Source organism: Delphinus delphis, chromosome 14, assembly GCF_949987515.2.
Source record: "Delphinus delphis chromosome 14, mDelDel1.2, whole genome shotgun sequence".
Classification (NCBI taxonomy): Eukaryota; Metazoa; Chordata; class Mammalia; order Artiodactyla; family Delphinidae; genus Delphinus; species Delphinus delphis.
In genome coordinates, this window is record NC_082696.1 from 49,719,700 (window position 1) to 49,744,865 (window position 25,166).

Consider the following 25,166-nt stretch of genomic DNA (forward strand, 5'->3'; position numbering starts at 1 on the left):
GCTTCGCTCCCCAGCCCCGCGCTCGGGGATTGCGGGGCCGCCCTGTGCCTGGCTGGCCTGGCGGGCGGTGGGCGAGGACGCAAGGATTGGAAAAGAAACGGCGTCTGCCCGGGGAGTCCGGAACCGGCAGGCCGGAGACGATTTCCCCCAACGCCGCCACCGAGACAGCGGCTGCACGAGGCTGCCGACCACCCGGGAGCGCCAGGGTCTCTGGCCGCCGGGGCCAGCAAGCCAGGGCTCGGCAAGCCTTCCCAGCCAGCGCCTGGCCGGGAGGGAGGAGCTGCGGAAGGCGGGGACTGGTGCCGGAGGAGGGGCGGAATGGGAACGCTCCCGAGAACACCGTGGCTGCACAGACAAAAAACACCGAATGGCTGGTGAGCGTTCAGCTGTTACCAGCCTTTTTGGGCAGAGTACGGGTTTGACAGCTCCACAACGTGAGGATATCCGCTGACGCCGAGAGACGGAGGAGAACACTTTCCCGACACTGCCTGTCCAGCAAAGCCAGCGCTGTAAGGTTTCAACTTTCCAACTTTTTTTCTCAGTCTCTGACCAGAAGACTGCCCCTCCGGGCAGAAGGAGAGGGCGAGCTCTATCTTGTAGATCGAAGACACTTCTGCCTCCAAATGTCACCCAGACGTATGTTTTCATGACGATTCGAGTTCTCTGATTTTATTCTTACCTTTCTCGTTTTAAAAAATGCAAAGTGCTTTGGGGGACATGCTGAAAGGTAACTGAAGACAGCAAAGAAAAAACTCCAATTGTCATGGCTGAAGGAGAGAATGAAGTGAGATGGGATGGACTGTGCAGTAGAGATTCAACTACTAGAGAGACAGCACTGGAAAACATTAGGCAGATCATTGTGAGAAAAACCGAGTGTCTTCGTTTGGTGAAAGAGACACCTTATCGTCCAGCAGACGGCCTTTCAAATGCTGTTTCTTTGGATGGGTTGAATAAGCTTCTTGCTCATCTGCTTATGCTTTCTAAGAGATGTCCCTTTAAAGATGTAAGAGAGAAAAGTGAGTTTATTCTGAAGAGCGTCCAGGTAAGAAATAACATTATAAGTACAACTGTTTATCTAGTAATGTGAAGTTTTACTTGCAGATATTCACTTTGTATTTGCTTCAAATAGATTGTTATAATTTGAACCACTCAACATCTTAAATTTAGACTGTTTTGTAAAACATTGAATTTGGGGTTAAAATTGGACAAGGTGAACTAAAGTAAAAGTAATTTTCAAATACAACTAAACAAGTATTGTCTTTCTAGAGAGTATTAGCAGAAATGCATCATTCCTCCATTGGGAGATTGGGATTGACATATATACACTAATATGTATAAAATAGATAACTAATAAAAACCTGCTGTATAAAAAAAATTTTAAAAGAAATGCATTCCTCCTGGGCAAAATATGTGAAAATTACAGTTAATTACAAATGAATACTTACTTTTCCTTATATTCATTTTTATGTGTTGTTGGGAAGTGTAGCCAGTATGCTTTTCACATTGCTACAAACAGTGTTCTCTGTGGAAAGTTTCACGTTTAAAACCCTCTAAAATGATAAAGAAATATTTCCTAGTCAGCTTGTTCGAGATAACTGGTGAAACAATTTCCTCTTGTTCTTAAAAACAAAGCAAAAAACCCGAGAATCTGTTCCCTAAATGCAACCTTTTTTTCCTGAAAGAATTATATAAAATAATAAAAGCCCATGTTATAAAGGAGCTGACATCTGCAGATTGAAGAATTGGATTCAGGTTGAGTGAATGGTAGGCTGTTATGGTCAGTTACTTAACTAGCTTTCTCTGTGTTTGCCTAAGTTGTTTGATTCTTTTTTTTCACATATATACCTATTTAAGTTGTGAGTGCAAAGGATAAAGGATGTTATAGTTTTCCTCCTGTTTGTACATATTCAATTTATCTTGTTTTATTAGAAGATTTATTAGAAGGTTTTTTTTTAAGGGAAAGATTTTTAGATATTAAGAATTGTCAGAAATGGTCTTTAAGCTTATCAGTCTAAATTACTCAATCCACATGTGTTCAAAGTCACAGTATGAGAAGTTTTTTAAATTTATAATTTACTTGGGTATATATGTAAGCTAAGATGAACAGTTTTTCTATTTTGGTTTGAATTCAGTTTAAAGCAACAGAAAAATAAGAATGTGTATAAAATGAAGACTCTAAGATCTCTGGATATTTCTTCTCACAAACGCTGTGGAAACAATAGTTACAATTTATATTTATCCAGAGTTACTAGAGAGGAATTATTCTAGTACTTGAAGTTTACCTCTTTGAGCATCAAAAGTTATTTCTCTATCTTTTAGTGTAGTGACTACAACAACCGTTTTTTTCATAATGGGGTCATCATTATGCACATCAAGTACATACTCTTGTACAGCTGAGGGTGGAATGTATATGTAGGCCTGTATGATACATTTTGTTTGAATTTGTGTGTTCAATTTTTATAGTCTTTCTGTTCCTTACCTTACTGTTGGTATACTTCACTTCAGTCTCTTCCTGAATCTTTTATTTTGCTACTTTTTTTTATATTAGAATGGGAAACCAGATAACCAGTTTTGTTAAGAGTTAGATTGAAAACAGAAGTAATGAGGTTCTGGGGAGTACAGGGTCAAAGGACTAACATAATGGTAAGTAAAGTGGTACTGGTGTCAGACCTGGGCTCAGGTTCTCCTCCTTTATTAATATACTGCATACCCTTGAACGAGTTAAGTTACTTGACCTCTCTTAAGCTTGGATTTCCACATCTATAAAATGGTAATAACAATACAGAGGTGTATTACTATAATAAATAATATAAATTATGATAACTGAGATGTAAAGTGCCCCATATGTAATGGATGCTGCTCTCCCCTTTCATAAAAGAAATACATGGACTGTGTGATATGTATTTCAAGACTCATTCATCCTGCAAAAGGATTCAAGAATCTCTCCTGTAAAGATTTCCCATCAATTTATGCCTTCTTTCTCATCTCTGCATCTATTGCACATTATTCCAGCTACAATTCTAACAGGCACTTTACTTATATTGGGCTATAATCACATGTTTATGTGTCTGTCTCTCCCAGAGCCTGTGGGAGAGACAGAGCTCCTCTCCCGGAGCACAGGCTCCGGACGCGCAGGCTCAGCTGTAAGTTCTCAAGAGTGTTGACTGGGACCTGGAAGCTACTAAATAAATACTGTTTCTTAGTCTGAATAGATGAAGTTACTAGATTAGGGAGTTTTCATCCCTACATCATTCATTCATGCCTTCATTCAACAAATGTTAATTGAACCCCTGATGAATGCCATTCTAAGAACTGAGAATCAGTGGTAACAATTTTGACATTCTACTGAAGGGAGACAGACCATAAACAAATAAACAATATAATTTTAGATAGTAAAGGAAGACTTCCCTGAAGAGATGGCATTTAAGCAGAAATGAATAGATATTATCCAGGCAAAAATGAGATTTGTGAGAGGGACATTCCATGTATAGGGAATAGTGTGTGTGAAGGCCTCATGGTAAGAGAGAGCAGGTGAATTTAGGAGTGGAAAGTAATGCAGTGTGGTTGGAGCATACAGTGTGAGGAGAGTGTGAAAGTTTAAGTACATGCTCTGGAGTCAGACCTGAACTCTACAGCCTTAGGTAAGTTACATAATCTCTCCTTGACTCAGTTTTCTCACCTGCAGAATGAGGGTGATGCTAATAGTTCCTGCCTCACAATGAGAATAAAATGAAATAATGCTTATAAAGCATAGCACAGTGCCTAGCACATAAGAAACACCCATAAAGTTAGGAATTCTGTTTTTAGGCAGGAGCCAGAGAACAGAGGATCTTGTGGGCCATGTTAGGAGTTGTAGGCTTTATCCTAGCAACAATGGGAAGCCACTGGGGGGTGTTGAGCAAGATGGTGACATGATACATGGTGTATTAGAAGCATCACTTTGGAAGCAATTTGAAGAATGGATTTCGGGGGTCGAGAGTGAATGTACAACAGTTAGGAGGTTGTTCACTAGTCCAAAGCAAAAATGGTGGAGTAAGATGTAGTGGGCAAAGTGGAAAAAGGTGAATAGATTTGGGAGATAGCTAGGAGTTAGAACCTATGGGGTATAGTATTTAATTGGATATAGGAGATGAGGAAAATAAAATCAAGGATGGCTCTAAAGTTTCTAGCTTGAACTCCTTGGTGAATAATTAAGTCATTTCGGGAGACAAAAGAGTGGTAGAGGGTCACTTGAGGGGAATGGTGAGTTCTGTTTTGGACATGTTGAGATTAAGTTGCCTATGATAAATCTGATTAGAAATAGCTCTTAAAGGGATTTCTGCCCCTGCCACCACTTTTCTACTCCTGACATTCTTATCTCTCACTTTTCTCAACCACCTTTATATCCATCCTCCACGTAATTGCAGAGCTATTTATCTAAAATAAAAAGCTGACCATGTTTCTCTCCTCCCTAAAATCCTTTAGGATAGAATCTAAACTTAAGTATGTTACTTAATGTCCAGCATCATCTGGCGTCCACTTAACGCTGCAGCCTCACAAGGGAAACAAAATAATGTAGTGCTCTGTAATGCCTTGTTATTCACTAGTAAGCAGCAAAAGCTGAACTGCATTTGCAATTCTTGCAGCTGTTCCTGAAGGGGCCCTTAACTGCTATAGGTCAGCTCAGAGGAGTATGGTCAGGAAGATATGGTAGGGTGGTGGTAGGATGGATTCAACTCAGAATGGCTAAACATGTAAAAAATTGGCACATTGAGAGATAGCATTCTCTGTTTGTATTCCTGTTCTCAATTTATTGATTTCAAGTCAGCATACTTAAATCTGTTCAACACATTTTTGAGAACTATTCTGTGCCAGGCACTATAGTCAGGACTGGAAGATCAATTAGATTTGTTCCCTGTTTTAGAGGAAGGTCTTCTGTTCTCATAGGAGATTTTAGTTGTGCTGTTTGTTTGTTTGTTTACACCCATAATACCTTTTGGATATGCTTGATTCCCTAAGCAAATGAATGGAGTGGCCCAATACACTATTATAGTCCACTGGTGAGCTATTGTCTTTATGATACATGTAATTAAGGGGGGAAATGTGAGTATGTGTATATTCATCAAAACATTATGAGGAGTATCCAAAATAGCCAAGTACTTTTCCAAGAGTAGTCATTTGATCCTTTTCATTTCTATACCATGACAAAGGAAAACAAATTTTCTTATATGCCTGTCAGCAATTAACACTATCTGAAAGTAACTTGGCTTAAGGTAGAAAACTTAGACCAAGTAAGAAGTATTTATCTTAAGTGGGATGGAGGAGACTTTCATTTAGTGAAGTGATTGTTACCCCCCAGGGAGAAATAAAACTTTAGTTGTTGGGTATGGTGCATATTTATAGTTGTAGAGTTGCAGTTGGAGTATCCAGTTGGTATCCATTGGGTAATATATAGTTTGTAGGTTTAACAGTAAGAGGTTAGTAAACCTCCTATTGTTCGCATAATGAGTCTGGAAGTTAGGCTATTTCAAGCCTGAAAGATTGATTCATTAGCTGAACTATGTTACCTTTTTGCCTTTTATCTATTTGTTCTCCAGGCACCATGTGTAGTCATTGACCATTTGCAGCTAAGAGGAAAAGAGTTTTTCCCCATGCCTCTATTAGGGAAGAAAAGCTTTCCCCAGAAACCTTCCAGCAGACTTCTTCTCAGTTTCTATTGACCAGTGTCACATGCCCTTTACTAAGCCAGTAACTGGCAAAGAAATTGGGCATTTCTATTTTTGGTTTGGATTAATCCACATTCAGCCCCTAAGAGCCAGAAGAGCCCCCATCGTGTGAACAAAGGTTTCTGTTGGTGAGGAAGAAGAGGGACAGAAGACAGGTTAGTCAGAGGCTGCCAATAAAACTGATATCTAACTAGGTAATATATTGCTTTGGTCTAGTTATAATTTAGATTCTATTAGATTGGAAATGTAACTAATTTATAATGATGCTATAAAATATAACAGATTCGGAACATTCTAGAAGCAGATTTGGCCTTTTAAGATGATTGTTTTGTTTTTATTTCTATTTTACTGCCGTGTCTAGTCAAAGCCAAAAATTTAAGGTAGTCCATCTCAAACATTCACTGCTGCCTCTTAGGTATCACAGCAAATATGAAAGTCCTCTTTCAGTGTTTACACTGAGCTTCTCTCTTCCATATCCACTGTTTTTTGGCCTTCCTTATTTTATTGATACACTGAGAACTCAGTCCCTTTCCCTCAGAAAGCCTCCTGCTTCCTCTTATTCCTATCTTTGACCACTTTCTTTCTTTGCTTTTGAGCTCAGAGGAGAATACTATTTACCCTCAGGTTGTCTGGGCTTCTTTGGAAGAAGAATGTAAAGAAGTTGAAGGCAAATCTTTAACTTTTTTTTTTTTCTAAATGCTTTGAAAACAAAGTAAAAAGCCTATGTTCTTTCTACTCACTGGCTTACAGGATGAATCATATCTACACTATCTACCCTCAGTGTCCTCTTCCTTTGTTCTGACTTTTAAGAAAGATTGAAACTAACACGGATACTCTTTTTTTTTAAGTTTTCAGATTTCAAATATTTTATTCCTGTTATAGTGCCCCAAATGGTCTTTAGCATGGAAACAAACAAAAAACCAGAATGATCAATTTTTAAAATATTTTTCTAACATTGTTTTTGTTTATAAATGAGATGTAGTGTTTTGTGGGGAAATGGGATGTTAAACACTTGCCTATTAGATTTCAATTTAAGGTCATGGGTTGTTTATGTCAGGAGGACTCCCTGAAACAATAGTTTAGCTTAATTAGAATTATTTTCTTGTCTTTAATACTGTGTGCCCTTAAAGTGCTATACAGATCATTCTTGGAGTAAAAGAATTTGAAAATAGATGTGCTGTTCTCTTTGTTTTAGGGTTATATTTATTTTCCTTTTGTAAGCCATTAGAAATTTGCAGGATATCTTTTAACCAATTGAGTAGATAATAACTTAAACAGCCAACTTAAGGATTTGTTGAAACTTTGATGTGACAGAAAGTAGCTGTAGAATCTTCGGTTTGATGAAGGATTATTAATCACTTAGAACTTTGAAACAATGGGGCCCTATTTGGTGTTATGTCTTAATCATAAATAATTTCATATCTAAAAACAGTGTTTATGAGTAGCAAATTAGCATGTACTGGAGGAACCAGAGGCACGGGGAAATTTTAGAATTTGTGGAAGGACAGGGGAGATGCTGGTGGAGGGAAGGCAGTACTTAAATTGCATAAAAGGATGAAAGTTATGCTGGATGTATATCAGCACCAAGCAAGCCTCGCCACCAATTACAATCTCTTCTTTGTCACAGTTTCTCAAATCAGTCTGTTTTTTTCACACCATGATAAAATATTTACTTTTATTTTTATTTTTTTTTTTTTGCGGTACGCGGGCCTCTCACTGTTGTGGCCTCTCCCGCTGCGGCGCACAGGCTCTGGACGCCCAGGCTCAGCGGCCATGGCGCACAGGTCCAGCCCCTCCGCGGCTTGTGGGATCTTCCCAGACCGGGGCACGAACCTGTGTCCCCTGCATCAGCAGGCGGACTCTCAACCACTGCGCCACCAGGGAAGCCCCAAATATTTAGTTTTTAATTGAAGTCAATAGAAAATAGGATTTACTTTGACCCAGCTTTTGTAGATCATATTTATTACATTAAGAGAGAAAGACCTTAATTGACTTTGATGTTATGAACTACCACTTCAGTTACACTAGCACAGTAAACTCAGGGGCATCTGAGGGTTCTTCAGAATATTTGATAATGGTATTACTAGGGGCAATGGGCAGACTGGAAGTTTAACCCACACTATGGGAACATTATTTTATGCTTTGCTTTTTTTCCTGTTGGTTACTACACCAAGTTAAACTAATGTCAGTAAAGATACATTTACCATGACATTTGTGTATAGAAAAACAGTCTTTTAAAAGATGCTTGTTTTTTATGAAATTGAGTTATTTGTAGTGAGGTGGATGGACCTAGAGTCTGTCATACAGAATGAAGTAAGTCAGAAAGAGAAAAACAAATATTGTATGCTAAACACATATGAAATAAAAAAAAAAAGTTTCTGAAGAACCTAGGGGCAGGACAGGAATAAAGACGCAGACATAGAAAATGGACTTGAGGACACAGGGAGGGGGAAGGGTAAGCTGGGACGAAGTGAGAGAGTGGCATGGACATATATACACTACCAAACGTAAAATAGATAGCTAGTGGGAAGCAGCCACATAGCACAGGGAGATCAGCTTCATGCTTTGTGACCACCTAGAGGGGTGGGATAGGGAGGGTGGGAGGGAGATGCAAGAGGGAGGAGATTAGGGGATATATGTATACATATAGCTGATTCACTTTGTTATACAGCAGAAACTAACACAACATTATAAAGCAATTATACTCCAATAAAGGTGTTAAAAAATATTGCTCAAAGAAAAAAAGATGCTTGTTTTTTAAAAAAATGCTTTTTCACTGAAAATACTTAGGGAGTTTTTGTAGGATAGCTGTTAGGACCATTTATTGGACTTTCACAATAGGCGTTTTTATTGTTGAAAGCCTGTATACTGCTAGTAAACTGTCACCATTTGTGACATGTTTCAGTTTATATGAAAAAGACTTGTGAAATTTGGCAACACAAGAATCATGTCTTCTCATGTTCTTATCTCTTTTCTACAATTACTTATAGAAAAATCTAATAAGATTGCAATGAAATATGGAATTACCTTAGAAAAATGAAATACTTTTAGTTTTATGCTTTCTTTAAATCTGACTCTTTTTAATTTTAAAAGGGAAAGGTCTTCATAGATTTTTAAAATATTATATTATAAAATTACCTTCAAACAACTTCCTAAGCTTTTAAACCATACTAAAGGAAAATAAAATTTATGGTGTGAGTTTTGTTAGTTATATTACCCAAATCAACTTTCATATATACATATTCATTAAATGAATAGTATTAATGTTTTAACTTAAAAATTGTTTAAATTGACAAGATTTTATACATATATAATATATACATATGTATTTTATATATATATAAAATATGCACATACATACATATACATATGCTTTCTTAAATAGCTAGGATAATTTGTCAATTCTATGTGTAATATTCAGTAAAGTCTAATTAGAATCTTAGTTTACCCCACTAAAAATGAGCATTTACTGTTTTCACACTTCACTGTTTGACAAGCATTGCAGTCGTCTTTAAACTTGACATGATTTCATTTTCTAGCAAGTTGGCAGGTGTTAGCTGTCTATAATTATAACTGAGTAATTTTTCAAATGCTATTCATAGCCTAAACACAGTAAGAAATTCTTCCGATCATGTGATAAAGGCCAAGCCTTGCAAAATAATGGTAGAATGATATGATCAGTGGTACCGAAGGACATATTTAGAGAAGCCTTTCAAAAGTAAAAAGTGATTTAAATGATAGGGAGACGGGGTTTCTCACAAAATAAGATCTCTCAAGGTCATTGATAGTGATTACACCTCACCAAATTAAGGTGTGTCTATTTTTTCATCTAACAAGTAATGTATACATTGGCAGTCTTAAATTATAAAATATTAATCTGTATTTATTCAGTTTTCTTGATGACAGAGATTCTGAGCATAAATGAAATTTTATTGAGGCAGTATAGATTTTACCACTGAATGCACTGAATATTTCTTCTCATTTCATTCATGAGGTATTTACTGTGTACCTACTATATGCCAAGCGCTGTGCTTATCTATCTTTTGGCATATCAAAGAAAAGGCTGTAAGCGTCTCTTAATTTTAATCATTATTCTACTTTAAAAACAAAAGAAGCTTTTGCTTTTTCTTGATTTTTTTTTTTTCTTTCTAACCATCTATTTTAAATATACAGTCTCACATTGACTAGAGATGTTGCTTCAGAAGGGTTTAAAGATCTTGGATTTTCTTTACCAGCCATGAATAAATTAACCTCTGTAGTCTGTTTCCTCATTTGTGAATTGACATAATTTTAATATCTGCCTTGTGATGTGATTATAAAAATTAAAGGAGATCATATTGGTAAAGCATTTTGTAAACTTTGATATACTGTACAAAGTTAATTACGAATAAACTTTTTGAGACTGTTTACTTATTGTAATATGAGGATAATAATACCACTCTCACAGGGTAGTTTTGAGAATTAAGTGAACAGTAAAGTATGTAGAAGTGGGCCTGATACACAGTAAGTGCTCAGTAAATATTGGTGATGATGGTGATGAATATTGGTGATAATAAAGAAGATGATGATGAACTTGATCTAGGTCTTTTAGCTAATGAGTCAAACTCCAAACTGGCATTACTTTAGGATTTTTCTGTTTAGAGTTTAGGATTTTTATGTATTGACTTATAATTGACTTTCATATATCCCACTCTTTGTATCCACATGTATTTACACCCCTAATTGCCTTTTGTACAGTAAATTTTAATATATTAACATATTAATGCTATGTCCAACTTTACCAAAGGATGCTTCTAACCAACCACTGCCTCAGGGTAAGTGGTGGACTTACTCAGAATTTTGCTCCGTTGGTGATGGCAGATCTGTAGCATCCATCCCCTCCTTGGAGTTCAGCACCATTCTAGTATGTCAACATGGCACCAGTAGGGAGGGGTCGCAGGCAAACAGGTGCAGGTGCATGTGTCATCCAGGGGTCAAGTGTACATGGAGAGGTCCATTGCCAAGGCCTGTGCTTTAATACCTGGACAGCAGTAAAGGAGCATGCTTAAACCATGGGCTTTAGAGTTAGTCAGACCTGGCTCTAAGTCCTACTCTGCCAAGCTTTGTGACCTTGGGCAAGTTATATAATCTGCTTAAGCCTCAGTTCTCTCACAGAGTTGTGAGGATTAAATGAGGTAACAAGTGCAATGTTTACTGTAACTCAGCACTCAGTGAATATTAACTATTAGTATTCTGTTTTGCCCTCACAGTGCAGTTGGGGGAGAGGAGATGGGAAGTTGAGCCCTCTGGCACCATATGCCCTTTAGGGTACCCCAAGTCTCTGGGCAACTGGGAAAGTTTTCACCTACTTTCCAGGTCTCTTGGCCCTAGGAAATAGCATCCTAGAGGAAATAGCACCTCTAGGAACCAAAGTAAGGGTTTTATAAACATTGTTTTAGCACTCTGGGAACCGGATTCCTCCCCTGATACAATGCTCGTCTATTGTTCCATTTAGGAACATCTGACTCTCCAATGTATCTTCAGGGGTAAAAAATGTAGAAAAGCAAATGATGACTTATATGCCAGTGCTGTCAGTAAGCAGCTGAATCCTCTGTGCCTAGTCGATTCATGTCTGATACTTCAGGCAAATTTGCTGCAGAGACTGCCTGCCTTGATGGTCTGCTGAGGAGATTAAAGCTGCACTATCAGTGTTCCTACTCTGCTTCCCCCAGTGGGAGCTTGACATATTAAGCAGAAAGTCCCCAAAACAGTCCTTTCACTCTGGCCGGATAACTGGCCTGGCCTAGACTGCTTGATATGATTTTAAGAACAAAGTAACTAAGCAAAGATTACATGGCCCCAAAGATACCCCAGAAGTAACAGGGCTTGAAGAGATTTTGTATCATGTTTGATTTCTTGAATTTGCTTCATAGGGCATGGCAGGTGTCTTTGGGGCTCCTCCTGAGCTCCCATGCCTGCCCCGCTTAGAATCTGCCACACATTGGGACAAGGTTACCTAAAGTCATTTTCAGCAGTCTCTTAATCTTTCTAGTTTCGAAGAAATGTGTATTTTTGAATGTAATAAGAATAGGCATTCTATATGCGAAACCTAGTTCTTAACCCTTTTCATATATTCTTAACCCTTTTTATTTAATCTTCACCACAACACTGTAAGAGTCGGTATTATTAGCCCCATTTTATGCATCAGGAAAAAAAATCAAGGCTCAGATGGGTTAAATAACTTGCCCAAGGTATCATAGCTCAGTAAGAAAAGGAGCCAGGTTTCAAACCCAGGCTGTGAGACTCTAGAGTCCATGCTTTTCATCATTATACTGCATTATCTGAATAAAAATTTAATATGTTTCCTATTAAAATATATATTACTTTCTTTTCCAAATTATTTTTCCTTCAGGATGAAATGTAAAACTTTGGTTTCTAGGAGAAACCACATTCTCAGATGTTATTAAATTGCATATCAAATTCCTATTTAAACCCTGACCCATCTTGAAATTGCATTTGAACTCTATTGAATCTTTGTGTTTCACTGTGGCATATAATTTTCATTATGTTGTCATTATAAATTTCAGCTGATTGCAAGAAGGTGGCTAAGACTGTGATCTTGGAAATATGATATATAAAAGGCTTATCTTTACATTAAGAGATTACCAAGTAAGATGATTTCTTTAGTGAACTGCCTAAAAGAAAATTTGGTATATTTCCGTGAGTAATAGACTCAAGATTAGCTTTGAATGTTAAAAGAGCATTCTCCTAGCTAGTTCATTGTTGCCATGACAATGCTGGCAGTGTGAGTGCTGTAGTAACTCCTTGCAATGATCTTATTTTAGACCCTAACGTTTGCAGTGTTGAACATCCCCTTCCCCGCCCCACAAGTAGCGGAAAAGTACTGGTTTTATAACTGGCTTCTGGCTTTGTAGCTGAAAGACTGCACTATTGTGGGCTTAAAAAAATGGTGTAGGAGTGTTGAGTGTTTTTCTCGTGGATTATAAACGTTTGAAATTTCCCAAAATGTTGTATTGCGTTACATGTCATACAGCAAGTTGTTTACAGCTAAAAAGAAAAGGGGCTTCTATTGTCTTTTTAAGAAGTCAAGCCCAGATTATATCATTACTTGGAGCTCTTATAGAAATCATTTTTCCACTTGTATGTTTCCTGTGCATACTTGAAAGTCTTTGGATTCTTTTATTTAGTTATTTGGAAAATTATCATAGGATCATAAAGGATTATGTTTAAATAGTGTAAAAAGTATTTTTTTCTTGTCCTTTCCATAGTTCAACATTTACCTGATTAAATTGGAACATTTTAATCTTGGTTTCTTAAATTATGAACTAAAGTTATAAAATGATTTTAAGAAATTACCCAATTTGAACTGTGTTAAACTAACATAATTGTTTAGACATTGTTAACTTTGTTGCCTATATGTTATAAATTAGATTTTAAAATATTTCACTGATATTTTCTAATTGTAAACCCCATTATAACTATACTGTTAAGCACAAAATATTTTCAAACTCATAATAGTAAGTGCCATTTTGTATACTTTTGCATACCATTTGTTAGGTCAGAGGTTTGGTATCTATGGCATGTACACTAAAAATCTAGTATAGCATGATGAAAATAATAATATGGCAGTAAACCTTGTCAAAGAAGATGGAAAATCTAAATATTATACTTCTTTCATTAGTGACAACTACTAACAAACTACTAACAAATTTGCTTTCTTTCCCTAAATACTGCATTAAAAGTTTAGTTCATCTTATTTAGATGCTGAAGATTTAAACAAATCTTGGATGATTGGGCCTGTACTAAGTATTGGAGTATGGGTGTCTGGCAAGCCCTTTTCTTTCTTCATTTTAATGTATAAAAGTAAATTTCTAAACAAAAATTTCACTCTAAGCTAGAGTTGTGTTTGGCTCTTCAACCAAGCAATGAGTATTTTAATCTTTATTTTATTATTATTTTTTGTTCCCTTTAGTGCATTTTATTATTATAAATAAATCCTTAGTGGGAATTGTTCTGATTAAGGGGTGTCTAATTCCAATTTATACTGGCCTTCAATGGCTCCTTCTTTGAACTTGGAAGTAATTTTGTAGTAAAATGTGAAGAGTCAAACCTTGAGATAAATATTCTGTCATTTTAGTACTGCATATTTGTATTAAATGCTTTTTATTGGTTGGAATGAAACTAAATTATAGTTCTTTTTCCTTTCTTAAAATAATAACAGGGTTATTGTTTTCTTTCCTGAACTCACTATACCTCTAGCTGACCTCCCTCTCTATCTAAGGCTGAAATGGGAATACTTTTTTAAAGTAAGAATTCATTTAAAATCTTTCTTTGTGCCTAACACTGTTATGGCACTGTGATAAATATAAAAAGAAGTTGAAAACAACCACTACTGTTAAGAGTTTTGCAATGATTTAGAGAAAAGCAATTAAGAACAAATCAAGACTTTCACTAAAAATGTTAAATTTTGTGGTAGTACGTTGACAGTAGTGCAACTGTTAGTGGGAGTGTATGTACACAGTAATTCCACATCTAAGAACTCATCTGAAAAAACATGTATGATGATAATCTCTGTAGTATTATTTATGATATAAATGTGTTTATATTATTATATATAAGTTGGTAATCTAAATATCCAATAATGAAATTATTAGTTAATTAAATTATGGTACATCTGTATAAAGGACTATTACATAGTTATTGAAAGTTGTTTTAAAATGTATAAGAAAATTAAAAATTATATTTAAGTGGAAAAGCAACTTTTAAAATAGTAGGCCAAATATATATTTTTTTATAGAGAGGAGAAAATGTCAGGAAACCTGCTTGTAACAAAATAGTACCAAAACCCTGGTTCTCTTTTAGAGGTGGGATTATTGGAGATTTTAATTTTTCTTTTTATAATAATAATTAATAAATATTTAATTTTATTGAGTGCTCACTATATGCCAGGCTTTGTTATAAGCATTTGACATATAACATTGCAAGATTTCACGTGGGTTACAGGTTTTGAGGAAGCTATCTTCCCAAAGCAAAACAAATATGAATACACCCACTTGCTCTGAAATTAGATTAAATTTCTAATTTATTTAGCAAAGGAAACATGAACGTCTCAAAAGCTAGGGTTTCTTGTTGAGAAGAAGCACTTGCCAGCCTGCTTGGGTACTGCTTTCCTTGGTCCTCAGTGCTCCTAAAGGTGGTGCGACTGCTGGTGACACTACCTGTGTCACACCAGATCTTCAAAACTCAATTCTTGCTATATTTTGCCTTTTTATATTTGACATTTACATTCACATTCTGGAAGAATTTTTACAAACTACCTGTGCACTTCCTTTGAAGGCTCATTTTACTGCAATATCTAGTTTTATACCTACAGCCATTCTGTGACGTGAGTTTTACATTTTATAGATGAGGAAACAGAAAGATTAAGCCACTTAACTCAAGTAGTGAATACTGAGAGTTAGGAGGCATGTCTGACTCTACATCCTTAAGCACCAATCTGTTTTCCTATAGTCTTTTTGTTTTTGTTCGTGAGCACATATTATTTTTATATTGGAAGATGACTTAAAATCAATGTGGGAAAATTAAACGACATATAGAGCGTTACAATAATTCAGAGCAAGGAAAGATCAGAATGGGTTGGGTAATAAAGACAGCTTAGTGGAGCAAATAACTTTTAATGTAATAATTAACTTTTCTTCTTAGCTTATCTGTTTGTTTATATAAGTACACACTGCTTCTATCCCCAACATGCCCAAACCAAACCTCTTATTACTGGCTGTAACTAATGCTCTGTTGTTCTTTCCTGCAGACTAAATTTTGGCCTCATTTTTGTTTCCTTATTGTGACCCCCCCCCTTTTCTTTCCTTTTGCTATGTGTCAGTGCATGTATGAACATGTAACTGTGACTTTTGTCAAAGCTCCTTCTCACTATACTGTTGGGCATTATAAATAAAACAACTCTAGCTTGGCAGTTTCCATGTGGTAATACCATCATAATTTAAAGATTGAGCTGGCTAAAAGAAGTTGCAAAAATTACATAAATTGTATTTAAAAACTCACTGAAAGGAAATAGAACTAAGATCTTGAATATTGTCTGATGAATTAACTTCACAGCATAAACTAGGGTTGATGTTCAGACGTTATGCACTGGCATGCAATACTTGTTAAAATACTAAAGTATTTTCATACCAGTTGGTAAATAGTAAACTCCAAAGAGCACTAAAACTAATAATACATAGTCAGGATGGGTGGCTTATCTTAGAAGCCACACATGCACTTAGATTCCATATTGGTCTGGTCACTGAAGCATGGAGCTAGGAAGTTTGCTCAGATGTTTTATTATTTATTTCAGATGTTGAAGGTACAAAACCCCTTGGGTGGGAGAGAGATACCAGGCAGGTGAACTGAGGAGAACCTAATCTGTAAACTCACAAAAGAAGTGCCCAGTTGTGCCAGGGGCACAAGAAGGGTCTAGGCCTTGGTGGTGACTGGGGAGGCTGCCAAAAGCCAGTGACAGATTCTCAGGGTATGCGCTCTCAAGTGGGCTCAAGCAGCTTTTCTTTGTTTAACAACTGAATTAGTTATCTGTTGCTTCATAACAAATTTGGTGGCTTAAAACAATACACATTTATTATCTCACAGTTTCTGTGGGTCAGGAATCTGGCTGTAGTTTAGCTAGGACCTCTGCTTCACGGTCTCCCACGAGCCTACAGTTAATGTGCCATCCAGGGCTGTGGTCTCATCTGAAGGCTTAAGTGGGGAAGAATGTGTTTTCAAGTTCACATGGCTGTTGGAAGGATTCAGTTCCTTGAGAGCTGTTGGATTGAGAACGTCAATTCCTTGCTGGTAATTGACTGGCAGCTCTTGCTGTTCCTTGCCATGTGGGCCTCTCCACTTGCTTCTTCAGAGAGAGCACCTGAGAAGAACCAGAGACAAGATACCAGCAAAAGAATGCTAGCATGACAGAAGTCAGTCTTTTATAACCAAATGTTGGATGAGACATGCCATCAGTTCTGCCTTAGTCTGTTCATTAGAAGAATATTACACAATAGAGTGAGTACCAGAAGATAGGGCATGGATCCTTGGGAGCCATTTTAAAGCAGCCTACCACAGCAGCTTATGTCCTGAAACTAGGTGCTGGGACGAATGGGCCTCCCTGCCTACTATGAAGAGAGTTGTAATTTAGGTTATGCCCAGGAACCTAATTAATGTCTGGAAGAGAGTGCAGTCCAGCAAGTGACAGTATGAGCCCAGGCTCTGCCCCCCTTCCCAGCCTTGCAACCAGTCTCCAGATAAAGGAGCCTCACCCCAGCCTGGCCAGTAGTTGCCCTCCCCAAGGCCCTACTGCCTCACTGATTGGAGGCTACCAACGTTCAGTTGGAGAGGCCCGCCCACCTCCCTCTAGCAGCTTCTTGGTCTTTTTTTTCTCCATCTTCCCCCATGACTCTTCTGACCCTATTATTCCTGTGTGATCCTAGGAAATTCCCTAATTCCCATTCTTTGTACTAAATGTAAAAACAGCATTTGTCCAAAAGGTAGGAAGTGGCAGACAGCTTTCTTTTCATCATTTAATGATTATGTAATGAGCTGTGAATCAAATCTTGGTTGTATTAATGATTTGAGGGGAAGGGGAATTAAAAATAAAGCCAAAAACTTCTATGAGCATTCTCAAATTGAATAACAAGATTAAACATTATTGCAAACCCAAATTTTTAATTCAAATCTCCCAAATTCAAATTGGTATACTACCAATTTAGTGATATCTAAAAGAAAACAGGTGAAATAATTTATCTTTTTTCATTTTTTAAGCCCAGTCCTTATAAATTTTGGCTATTGCAAAACCAGGCCAAAATGATTACATAACTGACAGCAAGTTTTAAAAAATTTTACCCCACTGAATACAGTGTTGAGGCTAGGGTTTTTTTAATTGTAGGGAAAGCTCTCAATTTTAGTTTAAAAATATCATTTATCATATTCTCATATTTCATTTTTAATATCTTGGCCAAATATTTGATGAAAATTAAAATGTTTTTCCCATGTATATTTTAAATCAAGGATAAATATATATATGTACTCCAAATGCTAACAGTGGTTACCTCTGGTCTGTGGTTTATACTTTTCTATATTTTTCCAAAATTTTTATAATGGATACTTCTGTTTCTTCTAATAAGACCAGAAAACACATGCCATTGAAAAGAAAATAAGCTCAATGCACCACTTTATTCATAGCAGGATGACCTTTATGGTAAGTAGATCTTGAGCATACTCTCTAAAATGTTTCTTCTAATATGGTATATACTAACTTTAAAAGCTTTAATTCTTTAATTTTCTGTATAAATACCTTTCTTTCAAAGACTTTGGCTGTTGATAGAGCAGATTTTTTCCTAACGAATTTTGCATTTATAGGTTTTTTTTGTCTTCACACTATGAAAATCTACTCCGAATTCTCAGCTTGTTGTAGCTTTTATGAGCACTAGATGGCACTCTTGCTCAACTGAAATCTGGTTTATCGATCATATTTTGGTGCTGTGGGCCTTAGAAGAGTTGGATGTACAACTTAAGAATGCTTATGTTTCTCTTTTGTTTTAGAGGGAGGGCGTATGCGAAGACAGGGAAAGTTTCCAAATTTAAGTAGCTGAGCTTAAATGGTTCAGTTTTTTTCATCTATCCAGAAATCACCATGTTGATAACAGTGATATCAGTCACTCATTCCACAGATATTTATTGAGCACCTGCTATGTTTAGGCACTACATACATCAGTGGCCAAAAGAGGTAAAAATCACTACCCTCATACAGCTTACATTCTAGTGCTTGGACTTTTTCTTCAGGTGCCATTCTAAGTTCTGTACTTGGAGTCATCCATTAACTCACCCATTTCATAAGAAGAAGCTGAGGCACAGAGAGGTTATCTAACTTGCCCCTGTTCACCTGGCTAGTGTACCTGGGAGAGCTGGGATTCAAACTGAGGCATTTAGCCTCTGAAGTTTGTTCTATTCATCTCAACACTATACTGCCTCTCAAAATGAAAAAATATTTTATTATTGCTTCTGCTGAAAGCAAATAATATAAATTTACCTGTTTGTTTATATTGTCCCTAGATCTGTTCAATTCACATATTATTGCCATTTTTTATTGAAAAAACACTGACTAAATACAATACCTTTTTAAAAATGATTCTGTGGACAACTATCATAGTATTAGCTCTCTTTCAAGATAATGGCGATCAAGTCACAGACACAGCTGGCCTTGTTTCAGTGTATATTTAAGCATCCTTATAGCTCTGTTTACTTTAAACTGTTTGTATTGCCACGTAATAATTTGGGTATGTTGTATTGCTGAGAGCTTAATCAGGTTGTGATTCAGTTGTTGTATAATGAAACATGGGCCCTCAAGTATCAAAAGTTAACAACTTGCCTGCTTGCTCCAGTGTTTGGTTTTACATTTTAATAGTACTGTGTTTATAAAGAAAATAGAGTAAGGTCAATAATACACTATGAAAGTTTCATGATTTGGGAGAGGAGTGGGCAAATTTACCTTCCTCTAAAAAAAAAAGTTTTATATGACTTAGGATAATTTACAATTATATTTGTATTTCTGAAGGACCAGAGTTGTATTCAACAACATACTTGTAAGCCACTGAGTATAGACGGAAAACCAGCCACCATAGAATAAAAATATTGATGACTAATTCATACACACATAATTGATAAGTAAAACTTGCCTTCAGGGAAGCTGAAATAGTTAGTTCTTAACAGCTAGCTAGGCCCCTGTTCTTTTTTGCTGCAGAACTGTCTTAGATTCCAAAACTATGTTTCTGATTGCTAATAATCAGAGTTAGGTATCTTTTAGTTAAATGAAATAATTAGTAAAAGAGAATCACTGTTGTTCACCAGGGAGTGGAAGGAAGTTTTCAGCGAAGAGATTTATTTTGGCAGATGCTACAATTTAATGGTTCTCAAATTGAGGATTTTGGCTTTTCTAGGGACCTGTTTGCCCCTTAGATTGAATGCAAAATTGTGTAGACTGATGAGCGTTATTTCTTGAGAGAGAGCCCAAGTTTTATCAGATTTTCAAAGAGATTATAACCCCAAAAGATTAAGAACCACTGCTAAAACTGAGCTACTGCATATTAAGCTTACTTTTCTTAAACTTTAGAAAAAAGTTTAAGTGATTGAAATTTGGGAGTTTTAAACCAACAAAGGGAAAATTTTGTTGATTCAATGTTAGCTTATCCCTCTTGGTCTAGTGATCCTCTTGTGGTATATCTGGTGGTATTGGTACTTGAGTTACTTAATGTTTGTCATAAACTGGCAGGCAACACCTCACAGTTTAGAGGTTAAAAGTTTAAGTCTTGTTTCAAGAATATTAAGACGTGGGGAGCTCAGCTGAGCACAGCAGAGCTCCAGCCCTTGTATAACAGAAGCAAGAAATACATACTTGCAAGCCACTGAGATTTGGGGGTTGTGTTTTTCCTCAGCAAAAGTTCATTAATACAGAAATTGGAAATAGCCATACTGTCAGGGTCCATATCCTGGTTCCCCTAGTTGTTTAACCTTGGACAAGGTACTTAACATCTCTAAGCTTCAGTTTTATTACCTGCAAAATAAGTGAGATAATAGCACCTTTATCTCTTTAAGGTACTCAGCATAGTGCCTACCTTAGTACTTAGTACGGCAAAAAACATTAAATCTATCCTTGTATATGACTCAGTTGTCGAAAACAGCAAGTCTTCTTACCTTCTAGCTCCTTATCTTGGTTTATTTTTCTTCTTAGCCCCAAACATTGTTACTAACTTACTTGTTGATTCTATCTGCCCTACTAGGTTGTAAGCTCCATGAAGATGGAGACTTTTTCTTGTTCATTGCCAGGCTCCCTAAGCCAGTGGTAGCACATACAAAGAGATGTCCAATAAATATTTGTTGAATGAATGAATAAATGTTAGCTACTATTACTAATGGGCCATTTCTGTCCATGTTCCCATCTGCCTGTATCAGCTGCAGCTTCAAAATGAGGTAGGTATACCAGGACAAAAGTCTCTTTCCCTAACTGGGATAGCTGAAATTATAGCTTCAAAAGGAATATTAATCTCGTTAGGCCCTCTCTACTGTGGCCTACAGACCAGCAGCATCTGTGTCACCTAGGAAGTTGTTAGAAATGCAGAATCTCAGGCCTCACCCCAGTCCTACTGAACCAGACTTGAATCCCCAATGACTCTAATGCATATTATAGTTTGAGAAGCACCATGTTGACCATTTTAAGGATTTTGGATTGTATCCCAACAGTAATGGAGAACCACTAAATTTTAGGGTGGAGATTAAATTATCAGATTTGTTATTTAAAAGACTTTTTTTTTTTTTTTTTTTTTTGTGGTACGCGGGCCTCTCACTGTTGTGGCCTCTCCCGTTGCGGAGCACAGGCTCCGGACGCGCAGGCTCAGCGGCCATAGCTCACGGGCCCAGCCGCTCCGCAGCATGTGGGATCTTCCCGGACCGGGGCACGAACCTGCATCCCCTGCATCGGCAGGCGGACCCTCAACCACTGCGCCACCAGGGAAGCCCCAGATTTGTTATTTAAAATGATCACTCTTGGGTCAGAAACAGTGGTTGTCTTTGGGAACGGAAACCTTTTAGCTGGGGACAAAGATGGGACTGATGCTTTTTGCAGTATACTGTTATCCAGATTCACTCTGATATGGCCATCATGTGGCCTGTCCACCCTGTCCTCCTACCCCAACCCCACTCTCAGACATACCATGAAGGCTGGACACCTGCCCTCACATCAGGACTCTCTGTACACCCACATACAGCTACCACTTGCCCACTCCTTGGGCCTAGAGGTGTCCTGATGGGCCCTGTGTTCAGCCAAAGGTGGACAACCTATGAGCCCTGGAAGAGGGCTTAGCCCATCTGGGCAGAGAGTCCCAGGGTTCAAGTACCTGGAGCATGGTCTTGATGAATATGTCCTTGGCTCTGTGTACTCTTCCCCTACTGGAGGGGTGTACCTGAAAGAGGCATATAACAGGCCCTCTAAAGTGCAGGGACCCCATTGTCTGGGTCTTAGAAATGTAATGCCTTTTTGTACCTTTTATTTTCAAATCGTGTGAATGTATTTTTCAATGTGAATATATTACCTACATTAAAAAATAAATAAAATAGAATATTAAACTATAATAAAATTACATGGGCTTCTGTGTGGGAAAGGATAGGAGGGGTACAGCAATGGGAGCATGAAAACCAATTAAAAAGCTATTGCAATGTTTCAGCAATAATTGATATAATGTTTGGACTAGCATGATAGTAATGAAGATACAGTTTCAGCTAGTTTTCCATTTAGGTATTTCACTGCTATTTTGCTTAGATTGCATAAACTCAGTATTATTATTTTTTTCTTAAACAGTGTGTGGGGGGTAAGCCTTCTGGCCCTTGAATATTTGTATTTTTACTTTGCCCTCAGGTTTTATTATAGTTCATTAGAATTCTAGATTAAAATCATTTTCTCAGAACTGTGAAGACAGTTGGAGCTCCATCTTAACCTTTTCCCATATGTCCTTTCTTTTCTTTTCTTTTTTCCTTTTTATTCTATACTTCGGAGAGTTCCCTGAAGTTTGTCCTCCAAATTACAAATTTGCTCTTCAGCCTGGTTCTGTTATTCAGTGCTTCTATTGATGTGTTTATTCAGCAGTCATGTTTTTAATTTTCAAGAACTCTTTCTTATTCTCTGATTGTTCCTTTCTCAGAACAACCAATTCTTGTATTATGAGTATTTTATTCTCTGTAATCTCTCTAAGGATGCCAATATAATTTTTAATTAGTTTCTTTCCCTCCCTGCTGGATCAGCCAGGATTCTGGCAGGAAATGGATGGCACACTCAAGTGGGGTGCCTGAAGAGAGTTTAATGAAAGTGTGGGCAGAGTTAAGGGAAACCAACAAGATGATAAGCATTTTGGACTAGTAACAGCTATAAACTTCAAGGGACAAGGTTTCAGAGAAGTTACTGGAACACGATGACATTTACAGCTATAGGAGAAGGCTGCCAGCCTTACAGGAACTGTGGCCTTCAATAGAGGAATATACTCACTGCTAGCCCTCAGCCTGGCAGGGAGGTAAGTGGAGGAATAAATACCCTGACCTTCTTCCTCCGCCTTTCAATCTGTTAGCCCCTCCCATTGGAAGAGTGTAATTATAAGCCAGATGGCAAGGGAACCCCAGTGATACAGTCCATAGAGGTGAGCATTTTGAAGCACAAAACAAGGTAGAATAGGTCAGAGAGACAATTTGGAGAGGCAAATAGAGGATACATGACATACCTATACTATATCTATTTCATGCTGTTTAGGAAGACATCTTGATGGGCGGATTGGGGCTGTGAAAAGAGTAGCACTTTGGGCTGATCTGGTAGATGGTAGCAGCAAAAATAAATTGTTTGGGTGAATAGTCAAGATGAGAGCAGTTGTGGTGGGGGGGGAGAGTACTTTTTCAAGATTCGAGGATTCAGAAACAAGGGAAGAGATGAAAGAGAAAAGTCTGGGGAGAGGGAGGATAAGATTGGCATATAGCTATTGGAATGAGGGTCTGCCAATGAAATGGGTCCCTTTGAAGTGTTTACATTCATTCTTATTTTGCATTTGGAGAACGATCATATTTAGCAACAGTTTTAGGAGATTTTCTCAGTCCATACAAGACTTTTACACTCAGTGACTGCATATTAGTGATGTTTTGGAGGTTGATGGTGGAGTGGGCACTGTGCAGAGGGAGTGCCATGAGAGCTCAAGGAAGTGTGTTACAGTGTGGAGGAGTCCACAGTGAAGGTGACACAATTCCTTTGTGCCCAGATAAACTAAATCTCTGTGGATGGGGAGGGGAAGTTGTATGGCTGGGAAGACATTGAAATTCAAGTTATTTTGTTGAACAGTAAGGGCTGCAGGACAGTGGGACATTCAGACTGCAGGCTCTTGCAGTTATATGATCTTTTATTCATCAGAAAAGCAACTAAATTAAATGGTATTAGAATGCAGGTTTAAATAGAATATATTTTAAATAAACCTATCTAAGGGAACAATTGATTTTGTTAATATTGTACCAGAGTAGCCACATCCAAGGAGGTAATGAGATTATAATAGATTTTTGTTTGTTTTGTTTTTTTTCCCAGATCTGAATGTTTGTTTTGTGTTCTGGTATCTCTTTACTACTTCATATGTGGTTTATGTTTGCTGTACTGCAGGTCTTCATTGATTCTTGACCCAAACAAATCAATTTTTCTCTGCATGGACTCTCTAAAACTTTTAACACTGTCTTTTGCTACTGTAATGTGTTCCTTGTGAGGCCAGTCATTATTCTTTTATCCTTTAAAATAGGATTCATTTATATCTATTGGATATTTAAGTGGTTTAAGAACTTTCACCATTTTAGGTGTCTTGGACCCCTTGCAACCTTTCTTCCCCTTGGGTAGTTTTTCATACTTGTTCCTTAGACTTAAGTTAACCAATTTGAGTTGTATGATATTCTTAATTTTATCTTGTTAGGTTTTGGGTCTGCTTTTCAATGATTCTGATAGTTTGGTTGTTCTATGATTTTTCTAGGAATGAGCATTTATTCCATCATCTTCCTAGAAATCCCCTAAGCTTTTTTTTTTTTCCTTAAAAATAAATAACTATTTGGTAAATTTCTTGGGTTTCCACTCTGCTGCTGGGTTATTTAAGCACTTTGCCATCATTGTGTTCATTAGTGGCTGTTTCAGAGTCCCCTCCAGGATAAAATCATTTTCTTCATGTCACACTTTCCTGAAAATAGAAGACTATCTAGTTCACTTCTTTGGCTTAATTTTTTATTAAGTTTAAATGCCATCAGATAATCTCAGTGCTCTGATACATGTCCAGATCTTAGTTACCAAATTGGTCTAATTTTCCTAAGGGAAATAGAATAGACTCACATATGAGTCCTACCTACTTTCTTTTTCATCCTATCCCAGAGGGTTTCACATGACTCTCTTATCCTCACTACAGGGGAGAAAGAGAAATAGTAAACCTCTACCCCCTCCTCAGAACAAAAAGAAACAAAAAAACCCAAAACAACAACAACAACAAAAAACTGTAGTAACTAATCTATGCTTCCTAAACAGGCTTGTGCTTGCTTTTCCCTTCATTAGGAAGCTACAGCAAAGGATCTAGGGAGAAAGAGAGACGAATAGAAATTGTAGGTTTGTGTCTTTTTATTATTAGCTTACAGATATATTAAGCCCAAAATCAAGATATGGTATCTAACAAAGTATTACCTGTCGACATGAGTATTAGAATTAATTTGCATGCAAAACCAGAATTTCTAGAGTATTATCTTAGTTTCATAAGTTTACCTTCTACTCTGTATATATTGGTAATTCTTTTATCCATTTAAAAGATACTTTCAGATTTTGAGGGGGCAATCTCATTCTTAGCTTCTTTAGGCTCTTACCCTACATTAGAATAA

General features: G+C 37.1%; 1 protein-coding gene across 1 annotated transcript in view; it reads left to right on the plus strand.

Moving 5' to 3' along the window:
* Nucleotides 1-36: 36 nt before the first annotated feature.
* Nucleotides 37-25,166, plus strand: part of SESN1 (sestrin 1) — a 106,854-nt gene continuing 81,724 nt past the window's right edge. Inside the window, exon 1 of the mRNA XM_060030128.2 lies at nucleotides 37-1,042. Within this exon, the coding sequence (XP_059886111.1) occupies nucleotides 764-1,042 (279 nt within the window). The 5' untranslated portion in view covers nucleotides 37-763. The remainder of the gene's footprint in view (nucleotides 1,043-25,166) is intronic.